Source organism: Macrosteles quadrilineatus, unplaced genomic scaffold (assembly GCF_028750875.1).
Source record: "Macrosteles quadrilineatus isolate MER2022 unplaced genomic scaffold, UCM_ALF_1.0 Scaffold_30__1_contigs__length_1495292, whole genome shotgun sequence".
In the NCBI taxonomy this organism is placed as follows: domain Eukaryota; kingdom Metazoa; phylum Arthropoda; class Insecta; order Hemiptera; family Cicadellidae; genus Macrosteles; species Macrosteles quadrilineatus.
In genome coordinates, this window is record NW_026542623.1 from 451,721 (window position 1) to 473,916 (window position 22,196).

The 22,196-nt window shown below is 33.9% G+C and overlaps 1 protein-coding gene across 2 annotated transcripts in view; it reads right to left on the bottom strand.

Moving 5' to 3' along the window:
* Positions 1–2,547: 2,547 nt before the first annotated feature.
* LOC129005686 (FERM, ARHGEF and pleckstrin domain-containing protein 1-like) overlaps positions 2,548–22,196 on the bottom strand; it is a 93,831-nt gene continuing 74,182 nt past the window's right edge. For both annotated transcript variants that reach the window (XM_054434650.1, XM_054434651.1), the window contains exons 13-24: positions 13,613–13,772; positions 12,565–12,664; positions 12,269–12,358; positions 11,408–11,602; positions 10,647–10,833; positions 10,235–10,344; positions 9,170–9,313; positions 7,712–7,851; positions 6,051–6,181; positions 5,435–5,679; positions 4,545–4,696; positions 2,548–3,646 (exon numbers count right to left, since the gene is read on the bottom strand). In XM_054434650.1, coding sequence (XP_054290625.1) covers positions 3,562–3,646; positions 4,545–4,696; positions 5,435–5,679; positions 6,051–6,181; positions 7,712–7,851; positions 9,170–9,313; positions 10,235–10,344; positions 10,647–10,833; positions 11,408–11,602; positions 12,269–12,358; positions 12,565–12,664; positions 13,613–13,772 — 1,739 coding nt within the window. In that variant the 3' untranslated portion in view covers positions 2,548–3,561. The remainder of the gene's footprint in view (positions 3,647–4,544; positions 4,697–5,434; positions 5,680–6,050; positions 6,182–7,711; positions 7,852–9,169; positions 9,314–10,234; positions 10,345–10,646; positions 10,834–11,407; positions 11,603–12,268; positions 12,359–12,564; positions 12,665–13,612; positions 13,773–22,196) is intronic.

The following is a 22,196-nucleotide window of genomic DNA, read 5'->3' on the forward strand; positions in this document are numbered from 1 at the left end:
TTTAAATACTGGAAATGATTTGGGTAAACATCCGTAATGCCTCTATACTGACAAGTAAACGAGGAATTGAGTATACTTTACCATAAGCGCACTACTAAGCACCGCTACATTATCACCACACAACACTACACTATTTCAAACAATAACCTGTGTCACTACATTTGAATAAATTCTCAACACATCACCAAGAACACTCAACGTTTTGCTCACGAAATGCTATGTACACGCCAACGAGCCGAGAGCGTGCGGTCGGTGCGGCGCCGTGGCTGAGTCATCAGCGGAGGAGAAAGTGAGGAGTGGTGGGGGCACGGAGCGCTCTGGGTTGCAGGCTGAGCAGTGCGGGCGTTACAGCGGAAATATCTTTTGACTTTACAGCCTACAAATATTAATATTTAAAAATAAATTAAATTCCTATACATTCCTTAGATTTAACTTCCTGGTCTAAAATATTTTTCTTTTCAATTAGCTCATAATTTATATTTTTTATTTTACAAATAAAGCAGCACGTAAAATTGATTTTCATTTTTTTTACACATAAATACTTTTAGACCCTGTAGTACAATATCATTGATTAATACCCCAAATTTCACATTCTTAACTCAAACCGTTTTTGAGATAAAGTCAAAAGAGTGAGTGCCAAATCGCCTATTTCAAAGACCTGTTAACAAAAAAGTAGCCATAAAAAAATTCCAAAAAAAATATTTGTTTGCTTCTAAACCTTATATTGACAACTTACATTATTAAAAAGTTTGAAATTCCACCATGACCAAAAATCATTGCACCACCTTAAAGCAGAACAATTCTTACAGAATATTATGAATTAAATCGGAAGGCAGTGTTAACTATTTCCTACTTAGATAATTATAATCGAATAACAATAAATTATCAGAGGAAATGTATAAACACTGGTACAAATAAACACGGTGTATAAACGGTTAAGTTCGAAATCAATTAAATTCCAATAAATATCCTGTAATTCTATTACACAAACGTAGTACGTTAAACAACAACACTGACGTTTAATCGTAACTAGTTCTACGGTATAAAACCAATATTCCACTGTAATGTCTCGTACACAACACTGATTATGGTAATGTTCGTATGTGTAATATTTATTAAATTCTGAGCCAAAACAATTAATTATCGACTATGCCTTCGGGCGCCATAAGATATCGTTAACATTCAATAGTCCCTGTTCGGATCGCCATTTGATATGACGAAATTTCGGGTTGAGAGACAAAATTAGATTTTAAAGTACGTAATTGTCGTCTCACCTGAAATTCTGTCACACCTTAAATTTGTCCAGATAGCTTAGCCTACTATGAGATAGTCCAGGACTCTAACGTGTTCGTTAATTAATTATCGTTTCGAGTTTATTGGCTCAGAATTAAATACAACAATAATGCTTACAATGTTAAGCTTACCTTCAAAAAGTGCTCATCATAGCCACTCGAAAAATATGTGAAATTAAATTTAGAATTTTGAATAACCTATGATGAATGCGAATAACCTAATTAATTAGAAACTTAACTAAAACGAGACTCTGTCGTTATACTTGGTAATCACCAAAGTAAACGTGTCGGGAAAATTAGACTCGGTCGATCACCAGAGTCGGTACGGGGTTTCTTAAACCAAATTTACGTAGGACGGTCCGGGGTAACGGGGTAAGTCGTACGTAAACCGTTCCGGCAACTTAACTGATTTCCGAAGCTGGTTTAAGACAAAAGGTAGTGTGCTCGTACGTGAAAAAGCGTGCGGGGTGCGCGCGACTGCGGCACAGTAAAATAAAAATAATAAAACTTCTCCAAAAATGAGATTAAACAAAATAAATTCGGTAGCACACTAACCTGATGACTTATGATTCTACCAGGAACGGGGGAAATCTTTAATTGACCAGAATTTAGGAGGTTATAGACTGTTGGATTGTCTCCAAACAGCAAGCGTACTGACGGTTCGGTAGCGGGTGGACGACTGATCATGAGGTCCGCTCTTCTGGTCCTTCTTCGCCATCGCCCCTGGCGGCGGGGTAGGTAACTAGCGTCATCCCCTCTACGATGACGTAGGACCCTTGCCCCTACAATGCCGCTGACAACGCGGGCGCGGCTTACCCCGAACGTGGAAAATTATAATCCTTAAAATGAAACATTAAAAATCGGGTTTTTACCCCTTGACGGGTTTTGGGTCGTTACAACCTATAGGTATATATACCTGTAGGTATAGTCAATGATATTATGTGTTGGATTAAGAAAATGTGTTGACAAAGCAGCTTCATATCTCGATGTTTGACATGTTCCACAATTAATGGTACTCAATGTTTAAATGTAAAGTTTTATTTGTTTTCCAGCACTATAAAGTCATGACAATTAATAAAAAATAGGTTGTGACTTTTCAGCCCCCTTGTAATACTATAATGTAATAATTTTATACTAATATAATTATACTATAATGTATACATGAACATAAGTTTTCCATTTTTTGGGTCAGGATTGATGTAGGAGTTTGTAGAGAAAAATGGCTGAGCTGAGAAAGATTTAAAAAAAAAAACAATTAACTAAACAAGTTATTTATTCATAGATAACATAAGAGACAACACAACAAAAATTATAAATTTCTATATACATAATTAAACATAACATTCATTTGTTACTAATATTATTCTTTCTTCGAAAAATCTTTAAATTACAAACTTGTGCTAAAACAGCAATAATACTTTAAAATCTCTCATAAATTCAATAAGAAGTCTTACCAAAATTCGCATATAAATGTACAATATAACACATTATGAAAACTCTTATTCTAATGGATTAAAGCCACTGGGTAAGGCAATGGTGATGTGAGTGAGGTGTTCGAACGTGTTTGGACGTGCAAAGTGACTAAGGAATGTCTCGTCTCACATGTCTTTCTTACTTGTTGGGATGTGTTAGAACGTTAAAGTGGTTACTTGTTAAAAAGTTATTTGACCCAGATACAAAAATCTATACAGTACTTGTACATTGTACAGTATATACATTGTAAAAATATAAAATTAAAAAAACAACTGTAAAAAATTGTAAATTCAAAGTAATTACACTCTTTTAAAATAAAAATTTAAATTTTTTGTTTTCTATAAAATAATCAATTTATAAAACACAATCCTAGATAAAACTACAAATAAAAATGCACGAGCTTATTGAGTAAAATTCTTGCTCGTAAACCAATAAAAAGTGTTATAAAAAGTTATAAGTGCACTAAACACATTTCCAACTTGTAAATAACGGTTTCCAAATGCAACTATACAAGATACAAACATTACAGATCTACTTAAAAATTATTGTCTGTATTACAATAAAAACTTTTAAAAAACTATAAAAATTTCCACTATTTTAAACAACTGCTATAAATCGGGTTTACAAGGTACATTAAGGTGACAAATTTATGTTGATCTGGAATTTTTAAACATTCTTGCGTTTCATTGGGAACCAGCCTTGAAAATTTACCCATGTCAGATAAAAATCGAATGAACCGCAGAACCAGATCTTACAGTTTGATATCTAAGTATATTTTGTATATCGGACGTATGTTTCAGTCTTCTAAAGCACTGTCCTTACGACTGAAGAGTCTAGTGCGGCCAGCATGTTGAGTGGCTGAACTTATCACCTCCATCCATCTGAAAGACGACACACGATAACATATTTTAACTAATCTATTATATATCCAGATGTAAAACCGTCCTGATATCCGAATATTTTTTTTTTTTTTAACTTTAAATAAATATTTGATAGTTTTAACAAAAACCAGTTGCTATAACTGGGCTTTGCAACAGGGCGAAAATACAGAAGAAAATAATGTGGTTTTTTAAATCTAAAGAAAAAACTCAATTGTGCTTATTGCTTGTTTTAATGAAGATGTCTTTGGTTTATATATTGCAATCAGCTGTTTGGCAGAATGAAAATTAAAACTTTATTATAATTTTTAAGTTTTTCTACAAGAACCGAAAGTTCAACTCAGGGAAACAGCAAATAAACAATTTGAAATAAAAACTAGTGTCACAAATAACAGACACATATTCAATATTTGGAATGTTACAAATACGTCAGTAGCGGTTTGTGCCCTTAGAAGAGGAGTTTATCAAAACACTAATATTTTTCTGGAAAATTCCTCATCAAGATTAATAAAAATAAACAAGTCTGCTTTAAAAAATAAGGTTGCCAATGACACAGAAAAAATATAGAGTACACTTAAAATATTAAATGATTATAACATCAGCTATAAGACTGATTAATTTGTTTGTTTGCCATATAAATCATTATAGTCATTATAGTCTCATTATAGTTATTGAACCTCTTAATGTTTCATGTATAGTTATTTTCAAAAAGAAACAGTTGGAATCAAAATACTATTGGCCTACAGTAGTATACTAGACGTTATGAAGACAATCTTCAATGAAACCGTCAAACTATCTACAACAGATCAAATTAAAAGTATGCAGATTAAATGTTTAATTAGAGTACATTAAATCTTAGTAGGCTCGAAACTATACAATAAAATATATTTTGAATCCTCACCGGCCAAACGTGTATTCACTCTCCGCTCGGAAGAAGTAGACGTGATTCTTGAACTGTAGTTTGAACACAAAGTCTTTGTGTATTGCGTCTTTGTCACTAGGGGGCGACACCGTGTAGCCCAACAACGGAAGACTGGCCAATGGGCAATCATCCTGTAAATATCATACAAACATTGGTATAATATACATTTTTAACTATCAAGAGATTAATATACAATTTGAAAATGATACAATATATTCAGTATAACTACAAAGGATTGTTAATCTTAAATGTTCTAGTAATATAAAATGAAGTTCTCAAAAAATATTTCCACTTGATTTGTTAAATTACCTGGATAAGCGAATAATTTATCTTTATTAACACAAGTTGTTTTCCTACTCTTCCACAATCCATGCATTGTTAAATGTAGTCAGGTGACAGAATTTAAATTTAAATGCTCTAAGTCTTAAATATATAGAAATATCAAACATTTTAGGCAAGATTTAAAGTGTAGTAAATTTTAGAAGCAAGAACTTGGCAATACATGTTGTCAGAATATTACAAGATGATAACGACGTTGTGATTGCAAGAGAGAATCTCTGAAATTGCCAGGATCTTTGAAAATTATCACGATGACACCGTGATAACAAATAATGTTAGGGGCTTTTTTAAGCAGACCATGTTTTTTTGTTGACAGAAAGCCCATAAAAGTAAAGCCACAACTGTAGGAGACATTGAGGATTTTGCAATGACTGCAGAAGACCATGATCACTATGATTGTAAAATAATGTATACATACATCAATTAATGTGCCAAAAACCAATACTTTCCAACGTAACTTAATTTCAAACGCAACCAGGTCAACACTTCTTACCCCAACTGACCCAGTAAACCCTCAGATCCCTATTTACCTGGAACGTTTTGTAAAAGAAGAGACAGAAGTTGGTGAAGACGACCCAGAGTTTCTGCCAGCCGTTGCTGTTCTTGAACTTGCGCAGCAGGTATCCGCTGAGTGTGTTGTGCGCGGCGCGCAGGATGTCTTCCATACTGAGACTGGTGTTGCGATGCCAGCAGACGTGCACGGTCGTGTTACTACGTTGTGGCGACACTCTGTGGTCCTCCGTGCCGCACTTGTCCATCACGTCGTCTGACGAACCTGGCACACAATCAAAGGTGTGATGAAACTATTGAAGAAGAAATAGATTCACAACTAACATACTTAAATAACTTCTAATGTGTACAACACACTTAACTTGATATTTTAATCTTCCATGAGGGCTCAGAAGGAAGTTGTTCAATTGCTGTTACAAAACCCGCACTGACAAAGTTTTCTTAGAAATAGGTGATACATAAAACATGAAACTAATAGTTTTGTGGAATTTTAGTGTGCTATCAACAACCTGTAACCTTTCCTACAAAAAAAAAAAAAAAAAAAAAAAACTAGTTCAATAAATATAAATTTAAGGATTTTGAAAATATTCTCCATACACTCAAAAGTCACATCATGAATACACGTAGGTAACTTACTACAGGACTTAAGGCTGAGGTAGGATATTTTCTCGTCGTTGGGAAGATTCTTGCTGTAATCCATAGCTTCCGTCAGGTCTTCCAACCATTTGTCCTTCTCCTCTTCAGAACTGGCCGCCAAAGTCAGGACTCTGCAAAATTTCAATATGTTGAAGAAGTTGGGGAAGATACACACTAACTGGTGTAGCCTAAACTAGAACATGCTACAGGAGCGCCAAAAGGAGTTGCCTTGACATACTCCCCAGTCCTTACTGTGTTAAGGGTCATACTACATGGAAATAGCACACAGTTTGATGGTACTCGATCGACCACAAGGGGGGGGGGGGGTGAAGAAGCATGAAAGATCGGACAGACTCTGCTGTCTTAAGGATGTAACATCCTTACGAAAGCCTAGGGTTTTAGAGTTGTTTGCGAGGATAGAAGACTTGTCTGAATGGGAAAGAGTCCAAATTGGCAAAGAAACACAAATCATTATACTATGAATAAAAAAAATAGGGATGGTCAAGTCTCGAAATTTCGGGAAATTTTCGGGAAATTTTAAATCTCGTTACACGAGACAAGATTTCTTTTTGGCCGAGATTTTTATCAAGACGAGAATTAAAAAAAAAAAAAAAAAAAATTAAAAACGCCTGCAGAAAGTCAATGCAATACCCGCAATACAGGAGCGTGTTGTAGTTGCGTTTCCTTTGCGAAGGCGTTCTTATTTAATTAATTCTATAAATGTAAATATTACTTTAATTATTTTAATAATATTACTTTAATAACATTTGAGAAGTTTTGTTAAGTGTAAGCAGTGTGAGGAATGTTTTATTACTATAAAAAGTCAAAACAAGTAACTATTTTATAAAAATTAATATTGCTTTTATTTTATGATTTATTTTATTTTAGGATAAGTTGAACTCTATCCTAACTGATATCACTATGTTTCCTAATCGTAGGCATTTTTAATAAGTTAGGCGTGATTAATAAAAAAATGTTATGCTGATGTTTTTTAATAAAAGATTGTAAATATTCTTGCCTATTATCATTATTTTTGTATTTAAACAGTCATCTAACAATGTTACAAAATCAGGTAAAAATTTTGAACGTGCATTTCCCGTTGTGTATGAGAAGGGAAATCCCGTCTCGATCTCGTCTCGAAATTTTATGAGAAATAAAAAATCTCGTCTCGTCTCGTCTCGAACTAAAATTTCAATCTCGTCTATCCCTGAAAAAAAAATACTAAAAATAATTTTAAAAAATATTAGAATACTTCACTTTCACTGACAGCACTATCAACTTAGAACGGTATAAGTTATAGAGAGAGTTAGCTACTCAAAACTTTGACAATAATTGGACATAGGATTCAATACCGATTTCAGAGCCTCTAGCAATCAAAACGGCACTGAATTTTTTCACGCCCAAACTTATCAGATGATTTCCGGAATCGCTAACTGCAAACCAACTTTCTCTTCAACTCATACCTTTCTTTGTTGGAAACGCTGTCAGTAACAGTGACTGTCTATTGTTTTGTGTAAAGTTTTGTGTTTCTTGTATTGGTTTCTTTCCCATCCAGGCAAGCCAGCAATCCTCGCAAAAATTCCTTATTCCTAGACCCTCGTCCTCTATGTTACAGTACATCCTTAAACTCAAAACTCTACAGTATTAGTTTACAAGTTTACCTGTTGCCGCCATAGATGATGAAGGAATTAGCTGTAGGAGTGTCACATCTTTCCTCTATAGCAAGAGTATGCAGAGGCAGCTGGCCGTGAACACTGAACATATGACCTACTCTGTTGGTGTACAGCAGTACGTCCGAGAACTGATAACAGAACAACCAAAATTAGACGACTACATCAACAAGTGTTTACTGTGCCAAGTAATTTCAGTAGTGATGTGTTAAAGCCAAAGCCAAATCGCAAAGATTCCCGATTTTATTAGTTACCATTTGTCAGCTTTACTGTAACTTCTGCAGTTCAAGGCAGTAAATGTGAATACAAATTGAGATGTTCAAGGGTTGATATTTTTCAGGAAATGTTTGGTAGAAAAGAAGGTGCCCATGGATGTTTGCAACAACTTCTCTTCCACTAAAAACCCAATGAGTACAAACCCAGGCCCAGAACACTAAAAATATCCATTTCCACTAGTTATTGACTATGAATTTTCGGAAAAACAAGGTTACCGTAGTGTTTGTTGTACACCTTACACAAATCAATACCAATTACACCTTGAAGTCTATAAATATTTTAAGTAATTTTTCACCAATTACAATGATGACTAAATGATGATGCTATGTAATCATTGTATTATTCCAATTTAATCTATCACAGTAGAGTCCCGCAAACTCGGCACTTGATAACCCGGCAGTCTGGATAACTCGGCCATCAGAAAATTAGTTGATTAGGCTCAGAAAATTAGTGATTTTTTGAGTCCGAGTTAAACATGGACTCGAGCCAAATCATTCGCAGCTCGTACCAAGGATTTGTTCTACTATATCTGATGAAATTCATTGTTGTAGCCCCGGAACTGTAATATATAAAATATCTGGTTTTACAATACCTTTATCAGTTCCAAAAGTAACTTTCGTCAACGTGTGTTACATGTTTCGGCGAGCTGCCATTGTCAAACACTTCAATACAGGAAGATGTAGATCCGCTTGAATAGCTTCGTTACAACACATCACATCTGTTCCCGCTCGTGTACCGGCAATGTTGCGTATTCATGATAGGCCTATCAAACCACAAGTATTTATTTTTATGTTTATGTCGTACGTGTCGTGTAAAAATGTTGTATGTCGTGTGATGTGTTGTAACGAAGCTATTCAAGCGGATCTACATCTTCCTGTATTGAAGTGTTTGACAATGGCAGCTCGCCGAAACATGTAACACACGTTGACGAAAGTTACTTTTGGAACTGATAAAGGTATTGTAAAACCAGATATTTTATATCTGATGACTTAATAATAACTTGTAATATAAATATAAATAAAAGTGGCAGTTAATAAGCTTAAAAGTTGTATTGTTCTTATTTTTAACTCTAGTTCCCGATAACCCGGAATTTCACAAACTCGGCACCCTTCCAGTCCACATTACGCCGAGTTTGCGGGACTCTACTGTATCACATAACAATTGTTCACATACCAAGAAGAACATGCGCTGCAGGTAGCCCTTGCGGGTAGAGAACTTGTTGAGACAGCCTTGCCTCAGGAACTGACGATGTGGTGAAGTGAGGTGATCGAACCCTACAGTGTCTCTCTGTAGCTCACAAAGCGCTACAAAGTTTTCCTGCAACACATGCCAACAAAAAAAAATCAGAAAGTTTTACTTAAAATGGCAATCATTGGTTGCTGTATCAGCAGTTAAGTTTCTTAGGTTGAACAATCACTAAAATGAGTCAAAAGTGGTCACTTCATTTGAAGATTAAAAGAGTTCAATAGATACCAAAACATGACAAACAGATCTATAAAACAAACATACTTTTCCACAAAACACAAACCAAACGCAGTATGGCCACTAAGACTTATGAGGGAATTATTGGGGTGTGTTGCTAGCCTAGTGGTTAGAATGTCAGACTATAGTGCGGGATGGGTTCAATCCCAGCACATACACAAAATCATACAGGTTTGGACAGCTTTCTCATACTTTCTCTCTTTGAAATTCCACTGGCGTAAACAACAAGGAAAGAAAAGAAAAGAAGGATATTGACATACGCGACGCAACCAAGCTGAAGTAAAGTCTACACTGACGGTCAAGGTGGTCTACGACTTCTGTCTCGTAATGAACACAAATCAGTGCTGACACTATAGTTCGGCCGCTTAGAAAACGACCTGCGCGCTAATGCTAAACCAATGCTGGAGGAGGTCGCTTTCTAAGCGGCCGAACTATAATCACTCTCCTATTCATTTAATTTTAACCGAGCATTCAAAATGGAGATGTTTTAAATATTTGTTTGGATCACTAAATAGTCACCTCTCTTTCTAGCAGGATTTGATACTTTCAACATTTCTTTGGGACGGGAATCCTTTGATATTTGAACAATTGCAAAAGCTATCTGAGAGTTTTGGGCGCCAAAAATTCAGTGTCGCTACAACTGCAAGATTCTCTAAAATTTTTATTGAATCCAAATTTACCTATTTTGAAGTTTTTAGCAAGCAAAAATCGTGCCATGCTTATAAGATTTAACGGTCACAGTTGATTGATACTTACAGAGACTCGTAGTCGCTCGGACAAATGAGGCTGCAACTCTCTCAATCTGTCTCTAGCACTGAGACAATCTTCGTAGTCTATGTGATCCTTGGTGTAATGCTTCAGAAGTCCTGTAACATTAAAATGATCATGGCTCACATAGGACTTGATCTTTAACTATTCAAACACTAGCAATCAAATCGTCTTTATTTCATATTCGTACATCAGTACATGGAATGGCGTCAAAAACTATATCCAAGACCTAACCTAAAAAACAAGTCTCTATAAAAAATAAAACACATTAAACATATATTCTTTCAAGGCAGCTATGTTTAGGGTTAGCATAAGGTCACTTCAAAATAGGACAAGCTTCCTCTCCTTCCTAGGAAAAGTCCATCTATTTTACATTACTGTCTGTACTGGTAATACTCACGGTCGAGGAGGTTGGTGTAATGGAAGATCCGATGAAGGGGTTTGAGAACAAACGCAGTGAGCGGCAAGTAGCAGATCTTCTGACTCTCAAAGTCTCGGTAGACTTGTTCAAACTTGGGGTTGGTTCTGAACTCAACGTCTAGTTGCTCCAGTACTTCTAGATGCCTGTCTATGTAGTTCTCGTACAACTGGGAACATCAGGACAAACTGAGTAACTATTAACCTAAATAACACTAAATAATTATCTTGTAATAATGATATTCCAAATTTTTTTCACAACTAACGTTTAAGTTGTAGACTTTCTGCGGTAAACCAAGGGTTGAGTTCGTTTTCTGAGCCGGTGCGATTTGGAATATCGGTACTGTGTCATTTTAGTGTTTCTACCTTATACGCTAGTAACATTAGAAAACCCAATGTAATTTTTTCAATTTCCACCTTATTCATTCCTTCCTTTGCCTAAGGTTTCACAAGAACTGAAATTTTGGTTCTGTGAAAGTTTGGTATTAATATCAAACACTACACAGAGTGAGTCCTATTTGGGGATCAAACTGGTCTAATGGTAACACAGATCACACTCTGAGGTTCTAGGTTCAAATCCTACCAATCACCAATTAAATTGGTGATAGTTCCCCGACCCTCTAGGCCTAACCTAAACCTATAAAATTGTTTCCGGCTAGAGTCTAGCAATCTTGAATGTTAAGAGAATACATTATCAAAAATAAAATGAAGGCCCAGAAAAATTATACGATTTGTTTGAGTTACCGGCAAGTAGTCGCAGGATCGTAACAATATGTCTGAGATGCGCTGTTGTTGAGAGTTGCGGGTCTCCCAGCTGGCGAGTCGTAGCTCTACATCGCGTAGTATGAGACAATGAGCGTCATGTAGAGGGTCTAGCAGGTTGAGCAACGTGTCCACACATGACGGACACTCCTCCTTACACACCTCATCTCTCCACCACTAGGGAAACATTATAGACTAGTACAACGTGATTAGAGACGGGAAATGCCATTACTATGCAATAGCACTAAGGAATGTTCCTTAGCTTTTCAGTAATGGATAAAATATTACTATTATTTTGGCCACCTATTAGTTCCTCGTTCGGTACATTTCAGCCAGTCACTGTTAATAGGAAGACACGATTTGTGTTATTTCACTGAAAACACAATACTGAAAATTCTCAAGAACAAAATTTTGTTGACACCTGACTTTAATGAAGAATTAAACAAATCTCATATGTAGTTATATCCAGTGAAACCGCATTCCAAAAACGCATGCGTTTGTTCAACGCACTAACCTCATCTAATTAGGTGATCTTCTAATAAAAAAAACAAAAAAAAGAAACAATTCTATGGCAGAAATAAAGCAAGTCCAAACAAATTGGAAATTATTGAGGTAATGATTTCTTGAGTAAGACAGGAATCTCTCTTGAGATTAGCACAATGATGCCTCATCAAGTGGAGGATCCCTTACATTAATGTTGAGACACTCCAAAGTATTTCCTGTGCTCTAAAAAACATTATTGAGGATATGTTTAATAAAAATGTTCCAAACTGTAATCCAAATCAAAAGCTTTTTACAGCTTTTTAAAATATGTCGACACTGAAAACTAACTACAATACTTACCAAATTAATGACTTCCAAGTCCTTGCGATATGTTCTCTCAGTCATGAGGATTTCTTTGGCAATGAAATAAGCTTTGTCTGAAGTGTTTCGCTGAAAATATAATTGTTTTATTAGATTAAACCAAAACACAACAGAAACTTTACTGAAGATTTTGCTTCATAAGTTGTGTATGAAATGTTCACAACAGGGAAATTATGACTGATAAGATAAGCTATTCAGACTTTTACACAAGAACACCTTTAGGGAGATTTTGTCGAAATTTTAAAGATCTTGATCAGTATAGGTCAATGCCTCACCTTCTTCTTGACTTCTCCGTCGACCAAATCTCCGCTTCCCTTGTTGAGTTCGTCCTTGATACTCTTGAGCGGGCTGAGATCTGGAGTTAGCGACACCTCGCTGCAACACATTGGAAAATTATTTCACAGCAGGAAGAGACGAGAACATTTTTCACCAAAACGATACAACTCTAAAATTTTAATTGGACAAATAAGAGCTAACCAGACTTGTAAATCAAACATGTCATACTAAAAGCTATCATAGTAGGCTATATTTTGGAGTGTGTTTGAAGAAAATTGTCAAAAGAATACACTGTATAATGATTATTTTTAACTCCTCTACTTGAGAGGGAGGGCAAAGATAGTGTGATTTAAAAAGGTTTTGTCATAATTCTGGGCTGTCTTATTTATTTTTGTTTACGCCAGTAGCATTTTACAAGAGGTCAATGTGAGAAAGTTTTCTGGATGTGTCGGGAATTGAACCTGTCCCTCCCACACCAAAGTCCGAAACACTAACCATTCAGCTAGCAACACAAAAGAATATGCCTTTGGTCGGTTGGGTCTGTCCTAAGCCGGGAATCGTTAACTGGCAGCGTTATTATTACAGCTGATCAACTGAGTTCCCACTAAAGGGGACTAGGAGCCTATTAGCAACGAGTTATTCTCTTTAATTTTACAAATGAAATTAACACAATGCGATATTGTGATTTCTCTTAATATAATTTTTTTTCATGATAGGTTAGCCTCTGGATCGAAAATTGCAATATAAAATGGTTACGTTACTTTTTGCGTCAAACGATCCTTAAAGTACAGTAGAACCCCGGTTAACCGAAATAAAGGGGGGAGAGCCATTTCGAATAACCAATTTTTCGGTTAAACCATCATATGCTAAAAATAGCCAATGTATCACCACAGTGTGTAGGAAAAATGAATTTAAGAGAATGTCTATATAATTCAGTGTTTTAATACAGCTACGAAAATGTTACAATGGGATAGAAAATACTTTAAAACAGACAACTGAAGTTCTTAAAGAATTTTTGGGTTGCATCAAGTAAACAACATAGCTTACTTGTAATTGTTGAGTGTTCCGTTGGTCTTGTGAGTCGGTGTGGACGAGACGATGTTGTTGTTCTCTCGTACGTTGTGTGTGATGACTTGCGTCACTACAGGAGGCGCTGGACTGCTTCTCTCATCCCCGCTGCCCACACTGATTACACTGCCCGGCGGCTCTGTGAAACAACAACAGGGTGAAACACTCACTACAACATTCACTTTGTAGCTAATAAATAATCGTGTATTAACTTAAAATGAATATAAAAATCATGTTTTAATTTTCAATAAATTTTTTGTAAGACACCTCTTAATACGAGTATTTTAGATTAAATGCAGATTTTTCAATATCAAACTCAAACTAGGTAAAAATCAAATATTTAGACAATTTCAAATTTGTGCAAAGATAGTCTCATGTACCTAATTTAAATCATTCATAAATTTTCGCTATGAATAAAATTTGAACAAAACTACTCTGAGTTTAAATTTTGGAATTATTCTACCACGCTAACAAGTTTAACTATGGCATATTTTTGTGATATGTTGTTATGATAATAACATCGACATGCAACACATAAGCATAACAAGATTGAAGGTTTAAGTAAGTTCTTTGCCGATTAAATGACTTTTTAAAACTAGTTAATCTTTTACTTTCTCTTAGCAAGACAATAACAAACAAACAAAATCAACAAAAACCATAACTTTTTACAGAAAGTAATTTGAAAATAAATTAGTTTAGTACTGTAGTATACTAAACGTATCAAATGGACCACCTAATAGTTGTATCACAAAACTCAGAATGCAGGTTAATGTCAATACATGTACAGAATAGTTTTATAACCTCAATACTTAATGACACCATAAACAAAGATAAGAAAATAAAGAATATTATTATTTAAATAATAAAAAATTGTTTGGATGACAAGAAGAGTAATATATGTATAGAAGAATAATTTTCCAATAAACATAATAATAAGTCCATACAATAATAAGCTTTTATGAAACATCATATGAATAATAAAGGATTGTAGTTTCTGTTAAACAATCAATATAAACTAGTAAAAACAAATATCAAACTAAGTTATAATACATTTTCTTTGGGGAAACTAAAATTAACAAAACTAATGAAAAAACAGCTATTATAAAACTGTGTTAGGTCTATGTACAAAGGTATGTAAAATGTGCTAAAATAATAAAACATCAAAATTGCAAAATATATTTAATCAAAAACTTGTAAATATGCACATTTATTTTACAAATACCTCTTAAAAATAATAGTTGGCACGAGTAAATATATAAGAAAAACACAAAAATGTCATTCCGAAACCGAAACAAAATTTGTAACAAAAGTTGACACAAGTATTCTAAATCTAATAAAGCAGCAATAAAATTATGAAGTTTTAAATGTTGTAAACAAATGTAAAAAGCTGAGCGCTTCCATTTTTAAAACTCAAAGCCAATATCTAACATGCTTTTAAAGGTTTGAAAGAACATCTAGTAGACTTTTATAGAATAAGTTCAAACTCCTAATTTTGGGCAGTTTGACTCTATATGCAATCAGCGTTCAAACAAGAGGACTTCCTACAGTCAAAAAATATATAACATATGTGCAATTTATAAAAGTCTAGTTTTCAAGCTCAAACAAATTCAAAAAAATTCAAATTTTAGCTCAACCTCTGAAAAATTATCAAGTGTTGTATCCTTCAATATTTACACGATTAAAAAACATGAAAAAGACCATGACCATAACTGCTGACGGTTATTTTTTTATATATTGCCCATTGTTCTACTTTTTTTCTAATAATAAACAAAATTGAAAAAGAACCCATTTATTGCAATTCAAGTTATTGGTTTGACGTAAAAACATTGAAAACACAGCAAAAATGTTGGGACATTTGTTTGAACACAGTTCAAAGTATTTTGAACTATACTTTGTCGCGGACACACCGCCAGATCAATCCTATTAACAAAAGAACGTATAAAACAATCTACAAACGAACAATGCGAGCCGAGCAAGCTAGGTGAGCAGCTACAATCACATACAGCATTCCCAACAACATTTCTGGTACTCACCCTAGACATAAGTCCCCTCAGCTAGTCTAAAAACTTTTTACTGTTTTGAAAAAATAAAATATTTTGGCAACGCCATTAACAAATTTAATTTATTTGACACAACCTATTTGTTGAATAAATTGGTTTAGACAATGATTGTTTATACAGTAGAACCCTTCATATCTGTTGAGAATGAGAGGACATGGTAAGAATAGAAAAACGTTTTTTAATCATAGTTGAAAAAAGGTGACTGGGAAATGATTCGAAGGTGAGGCACATATAACATTTCCTGATGCAGGTTTAAAGGGTAAATTTGAGAGGCGATTAAAATAAAACACATTGGAAAACAATATATGCAGAGATCATGTCGCAAAACAAATTTATAACAGATAAGATCAGATATGGAGGTTCTATTGTAAGTAGTTAAAGGATTTAGGTCTTTCTATTCAAATATTAAGATAATATGAATTTTTCTTCTTATACAAGTTCTATAACAGCTAAAACTTTACTTTTTAAAATTTTTTTAAAATTACATAGTGCATTTTTACAGTTTAGATATTTTTGTTTTGTTGTACCTGTACAAACGTTATTCATCAACAAAAATGTTTCACAAGTCTTATCTAATAGGCTACACAATGTTCAACCATATCGTTGAACGTCGAATGCTAAAAAGCTGAAAGGTTTATTTATTACTTAAAATCAACGTTTGTTTAGTACTTATGGCCAAAGTACTGTTGGTTTCTACAATGTAACTGATAGTTTTGCTGTATATGGGACTTTAAAAAAATACAGTTAAGAGTACAAATTAATAAAAGATTTTAAAATAATTGTTACAAAAGCTGAAAAAAGCATGTGATTTGTGGATTTTCTGTTCTGGAATTGCTTGACAAAATTGTTAGTAAGTGGAGAAAGCATGTGCAATTTTACATTAGAAAAAGCACAGCCAAGGAAGAGACCAAAACCCACAAAGGCTTCTTAAAAAATAATGAACATTTAGTTGTACTCTGCCTAATTGGCTTCACATCATGACTATTTGAGTATATATTTGAGTATATTTGAGTATTGTTTTGTCATAGATATAGTTACTGTGTTTTAAAATGGCAGCAACTACATCACATCATAAGCAGCACTATTGAGTTTAATATTTCAAAACGGTGTTACTGACGAAAAGAGGTTTAGGCCTACTATACAGAATTCATCTCTAAAAACAACAATTGAATTAAAAGCATCCAAAACAATGACAATCTTCATATGGCAGAAGATTTTTTGACGATTTGAAAACAATTAAACAAAACAATTCACTTAATTTCAGCAACAAGTCATGACTTAACTGAGCATTAAGGGATGTTGTAGAAGAGTATAGAACCAAGAGCAGATAGTGTAATAAAAACAACACATTAGGCGAAGGTAATTCAACTTAACATTCTTTACTTTACAGAAAACCCTTCTATAATGGGGGTAAAGCGAAATTGAAGGGTAAATATTAATTGAATGTACTGTTTATATGAAGAAAAGTATTCAAAGAAAAAATAGCACCTCTTTCAACCAAAGACGTGAGTGACACACTATCGTAAATTCCAAATATACCAGCATAAAAATTACTTTTACTGTGATTTAAAATAAGTCCGAAAATACATGAGAAGAATGAATGTTACGGAAGAACTAGATGGAAGACAGAGGAAGATGGCGAAAAGCTGTTGACCTGCTTTGTTTTGAGAGGCCAACTAGGTAAGGTACAGTAAGGTGATTGAAAATAAACTTTAACATAATAACAGAACAAGAATAACAATGACATTATTTTGATTTCAAAATGTTGTTAAATCTGGGACCAACAAAACTACTTGATACAAGCCTCAATGCATATGAGTTGCAAACAAAGTTTGAAGCAAACTTGACAATGTGAGGAAGTAGTTTTAGTGAACCATTTGAATTACTCTCCGTTTAGCACCTAGGTACACTAGCGACAGTTATTACGACAGGAAGCACAATATGTGTAAATGTATGGAAGCTTTTTTGTCTAAGCTGCTGTATAATAAATGTTTTTAACAAAGCATTTCCCACAATTTTCATTATAACATTACAAAGGAAATCTAGTGGATGTGTATGGTAAATGCCAAAACTTAGATGAACCATTTGTTTCACACAAATTTCACAGTTAGTACTCATCAAAACGAGGGACCAAGAAAACTGCAATCACTAGAAAACTTGTTTTTAATCACGAGGATCGAATATAAACATTTATTAAAAAGGAAACACAATTAAAGTAAACAATAGAAATAACATCTTAGTCCATAAAAATTTCATATCAACCTAAAACACAACAAAGTAATAAATACATTCTAATTTAATACTGTACACGATATATCAGTTAATAGGGTCGTTGCCGTTAGAGCAGCCAGTGCTCACTTATAAAAGTCTCTTGGAAATTCGGTTCGCGAATTCCAACTGAAAGATTTCAGCAGTTCTATTGCCTAAATATCTTTGGATCTAAGAAATTAAATGTAAACACTTTACTAAAATAAAAATGTTATTTTGTATGAGACAAATAAGTGAACACAGGTTGTTGAGGGTGTCCTTAGTAAATGGTGTTATTTTAATAACTTGAGAATCATTAAAAAAGTGAACTCACCCTTGACTATGTCAATAAAAAATACTAATTGTTAGGCTTCAACACTTGGTTTTATTCAAATCGCGGCTAATTCAGACAATCGTGTGATCTAATTAATAGTTCTGTCTCAAAAAGTTCTGATAATTCAATTGCAACTCTGGGCACTTATATTGTTGTGATATAGCTGATCGACTTCACTGATGCTGAACTTTAAGTACAGTTAAGTAACTTTATTTAGGACACGGTACAATATATACTCTGTAACAAGCGAAAACATATATATGAAACCGATGATAAGCTATGAGTAAATAATTATAGTAGAATCACATTTGAAACTAGTCCACTTTCCTTGCAAAATAAAATTTTCTTTTTTGACTTTTCTACTTTTTGTAGTTAAGTTTTTTCCACATGGTTTCTCGAGTGTAACAAAAATAACATTTGTTCCTTCAGTCTAATTAACATCTGATAGTTTTTTTCTACTCACACACAAATAAAAAAAGGTTCTTACTTGGACTTCTTATCTGGAGGATTCTTATCTGGGACTAAAATTCACTCAATGTCTTATGTTAGGCCTAAACAACCATAAAATATTACCCATAGTCGTCAAAAACAGTGCAAGAGCGGATTGTTGGCTATAAGTAATTACAACCCAACTTATCATCACATGTGCAAAATCTCACCTGGCTACATACTATTTTATGTTCTTAGGTTGGAAATTTGGAGTGCTCATAAAAACGTAATTGGGAATCAGCTACTTTGCAAGGTTATAACCAATAGAAAACAGCCGCGATTTGAGATAACCGTAGGAAATTAATATTTACCGACACGTAATTGGCAATTGCTTTTTTAAAGTTTGCATTGTCTTAATTAGACTAAACACAAGAGTCAGGAGTGAGTCCACAGAACATGAACGTTACAAATTAACAGTCAGATCTAGCCTATATTGAGCATTGAAGCCTTAGCATTTCTTTGATTATCCCGTTTATGTACAAGGAATCGTCCAGTCTTTTGCATTGCTTCCTACGGTTACTAAATACTGTAGAGAATTGAACTTAACGTTTACAAAAAGATAATTCACTCTTACGGAATGTAAAAAAATAACTCCTTAAGTACTTATACAGTTAGTACAAAATGAACACTACTTAGTAAAAAATCTATTGAAAAATTCTACTTCGTAAAGTATGTGAACGTACACAAACCCATCACAAGGATATTAATAGGTTGAATTTCCTGCAAAAAACTGTACAATTCCAGAGGAAAACAAATATGAAAGAGTTGTGTTTAGGCCTACCGACTAGAAAATGGGTCACCCAGCATGCGTTATGGGTTCTCCTAACCCATTCCAATGTGGGGTTACAACTTCAATTAAATTAGTTTAGTTTATTTATTTTTCTATCTACATGTTATATACTTTTACAATTTTATTAAAGTCTAAATTATGGGAATGTTCCAACTATCAAGTCGAGTATCATTCTTTGGCACCATTCTACCAGTTACGATTTTGGTTTTGACGTTTTAAAAACCATTAAATGCTAACCGCAAACCGCCGAGGAACTAGAAAAGGCATGAGAAAACTGCAGAATTAACATAAGTTAACGCTATTAATCCCACGAGGAAAAAGTTAGCATGTTTTACATTGTGGCTTTCAGCAAAAATATTCCTAAATAAAATATACTGATAGAATTATAACTTTGGTACTTTATTAAACACACACCTTTTCCAGTTCTTCTTGGCTATTTGTTAATAAAACAAATTGACAATAAACTAAATTCAATCAGTCTTAAATTATATTTTAATCAGTCATTTAGACAACCAAATTAATTATTAAATGGAGTGTTCATTAATAAATTATGAAACCGTCTGACCTAAAAGTAGACATGTAAATTGAAAACAGCCTATTAAAAAGAACATGTGATTGTCGATAAAAATATATTTATTTTACATAAACAATATGTCATCATTTGGATAGTAGTCTTGCGCATTCCATGAAATATTAAGTAGAATCAAAGATAGTTTCTAAAGCTTGCTTTAAACTAAGGTATGGATTTTTATTTTCAATTATAACCATCTTTATAAGGGTTTGGTACCTTCAAAAACGTTATACAATACTTTAAAAATCAGGAAATTTCAATATTGGATTATTTTAATTTTTGATAAAGAAACTGTATTTTTAATGAAATATAAGTAACAAAAGAATATGAATTTGTCAAGAAGAGGATTTCTTCTTTTATTGGGTTTCAGATACTAAGATTTATATGGTTTGAAACAAATTGTTTCCATACCACCAATATATTTTTAATTCACTGTAGAGGGATTTTACACTTATGAAAATTTAATGTCAATGCACAATTGTTATTCCTGTTATGCCCTGAGATGTATATTGCAGTTCATTTACAAAATCAAAATAATTCATTGATGAAATGCGTGTTAACCTTCCAAAATCTACACATATATATTTTTAAGAATGAGATATTTCAACAATGTTACGAGGGTAACGTGATTCATATTTGTCCAAGATCAAATTTCCAGTGCAAACAACAGGATTAATATTATTCTGAAATATAATATGACTTCAGTAATAGACAAAGAAAATTATTTGTTAAATCGATAATTATATTTTATGTAAAATATTTATTCATAGAGTAAACAAACTTTTACCTTTTCATTTAGATGAGTTTAGAATATAAAGGACATTTTATGATTAATATTACAAAATTTTGTTACGTTATAAAACTACTAGACTATTTTCACAAGCAATCAGTGTTTGATAATTAATTATCATTAGCATATACAATTAACAAATGCAATTTTTCTAAAATAAACGCCAGTGGTATTTCAATCACATTACACTTGACTAAAGTTGCAAAACCAATATGGCTTCCGAGTGTGTGAATGTGACACTGATGGAGAAGCAACTGTATAATTAATTGAGCAAAATGTAATTGAAAGAGTTCGGCCCCTGATAGTTCATCCTTTACGACAAATTGTGATTTGGAAGATCAAATAAGGAGAATCACCCTATCCCATATCGTAATCTAAATTCCACTAAGACTATCTATACATTAACGATGATCGTAAACATAAGACTTATAATAAAATGACACAGCCTTATTCGTAACAACACACTGGAAATACGATAATAGAGTAGTCGATTCACTTGGTCACTTCTCCGTGTATACGGGTAATAACGGATCTATAGATTATTTATAATCAATATGACTATAACCTATGAATGAATACAAAAGTATAAAGAAAACAACGAGAAGGGATTAAACTATCACGGTGACAAACGAGACGCGGTGTATTATCAACCGTTATTTATTAGAATAAGGTACTGAGGTATTAGCACCTTTCCGACCCACTAGACTGACGATTGCTTTGATAGGTTGGAGGAGTGCTGTCTCGCTGGATCTATTACTTGCAGATCTCTGTGCGATGAGTTCGGATGTCTGTTTCTGCCGCAAGCCACGACCGATGGGCTCGACACAGACACAATGTGACCATCCCTCACCTCCATGTCTACAGAAACCCTGTGTCTACGCTTGGCAGGAGGAATGTGTCGTTTGCGCTTCGACACACGAGGGATGGTGTTTGGTGTTGAAGGGGGTTCAGGATTATCCAAAGACGAAGAGGAACCGTCACTAGGTGGACTTCTCGCTAACGAATAGTAGGAATAACATTTTGAACGAGCTATAGATTTTGAACTGCGTTCCCGATCTCGATCTCTTCTTTCCAAGAGTTCAGATACGTCTCGATGTTCGTGACTGACAGGTGTAGGTGTGGAATAGTAAGGCGTCTTTAAACCCGACCGAGAGAATTTTGAGCGTTCAACTTTTTGTTTAGGAGCTGTTGTGCTTGTAGGGCTAGATACGTTGGAGTAGTACGTGTGATGTGCCATGCGCTGCTTAGGTGGGGGTTTGGACTGTCCATCGTCTGACTCACT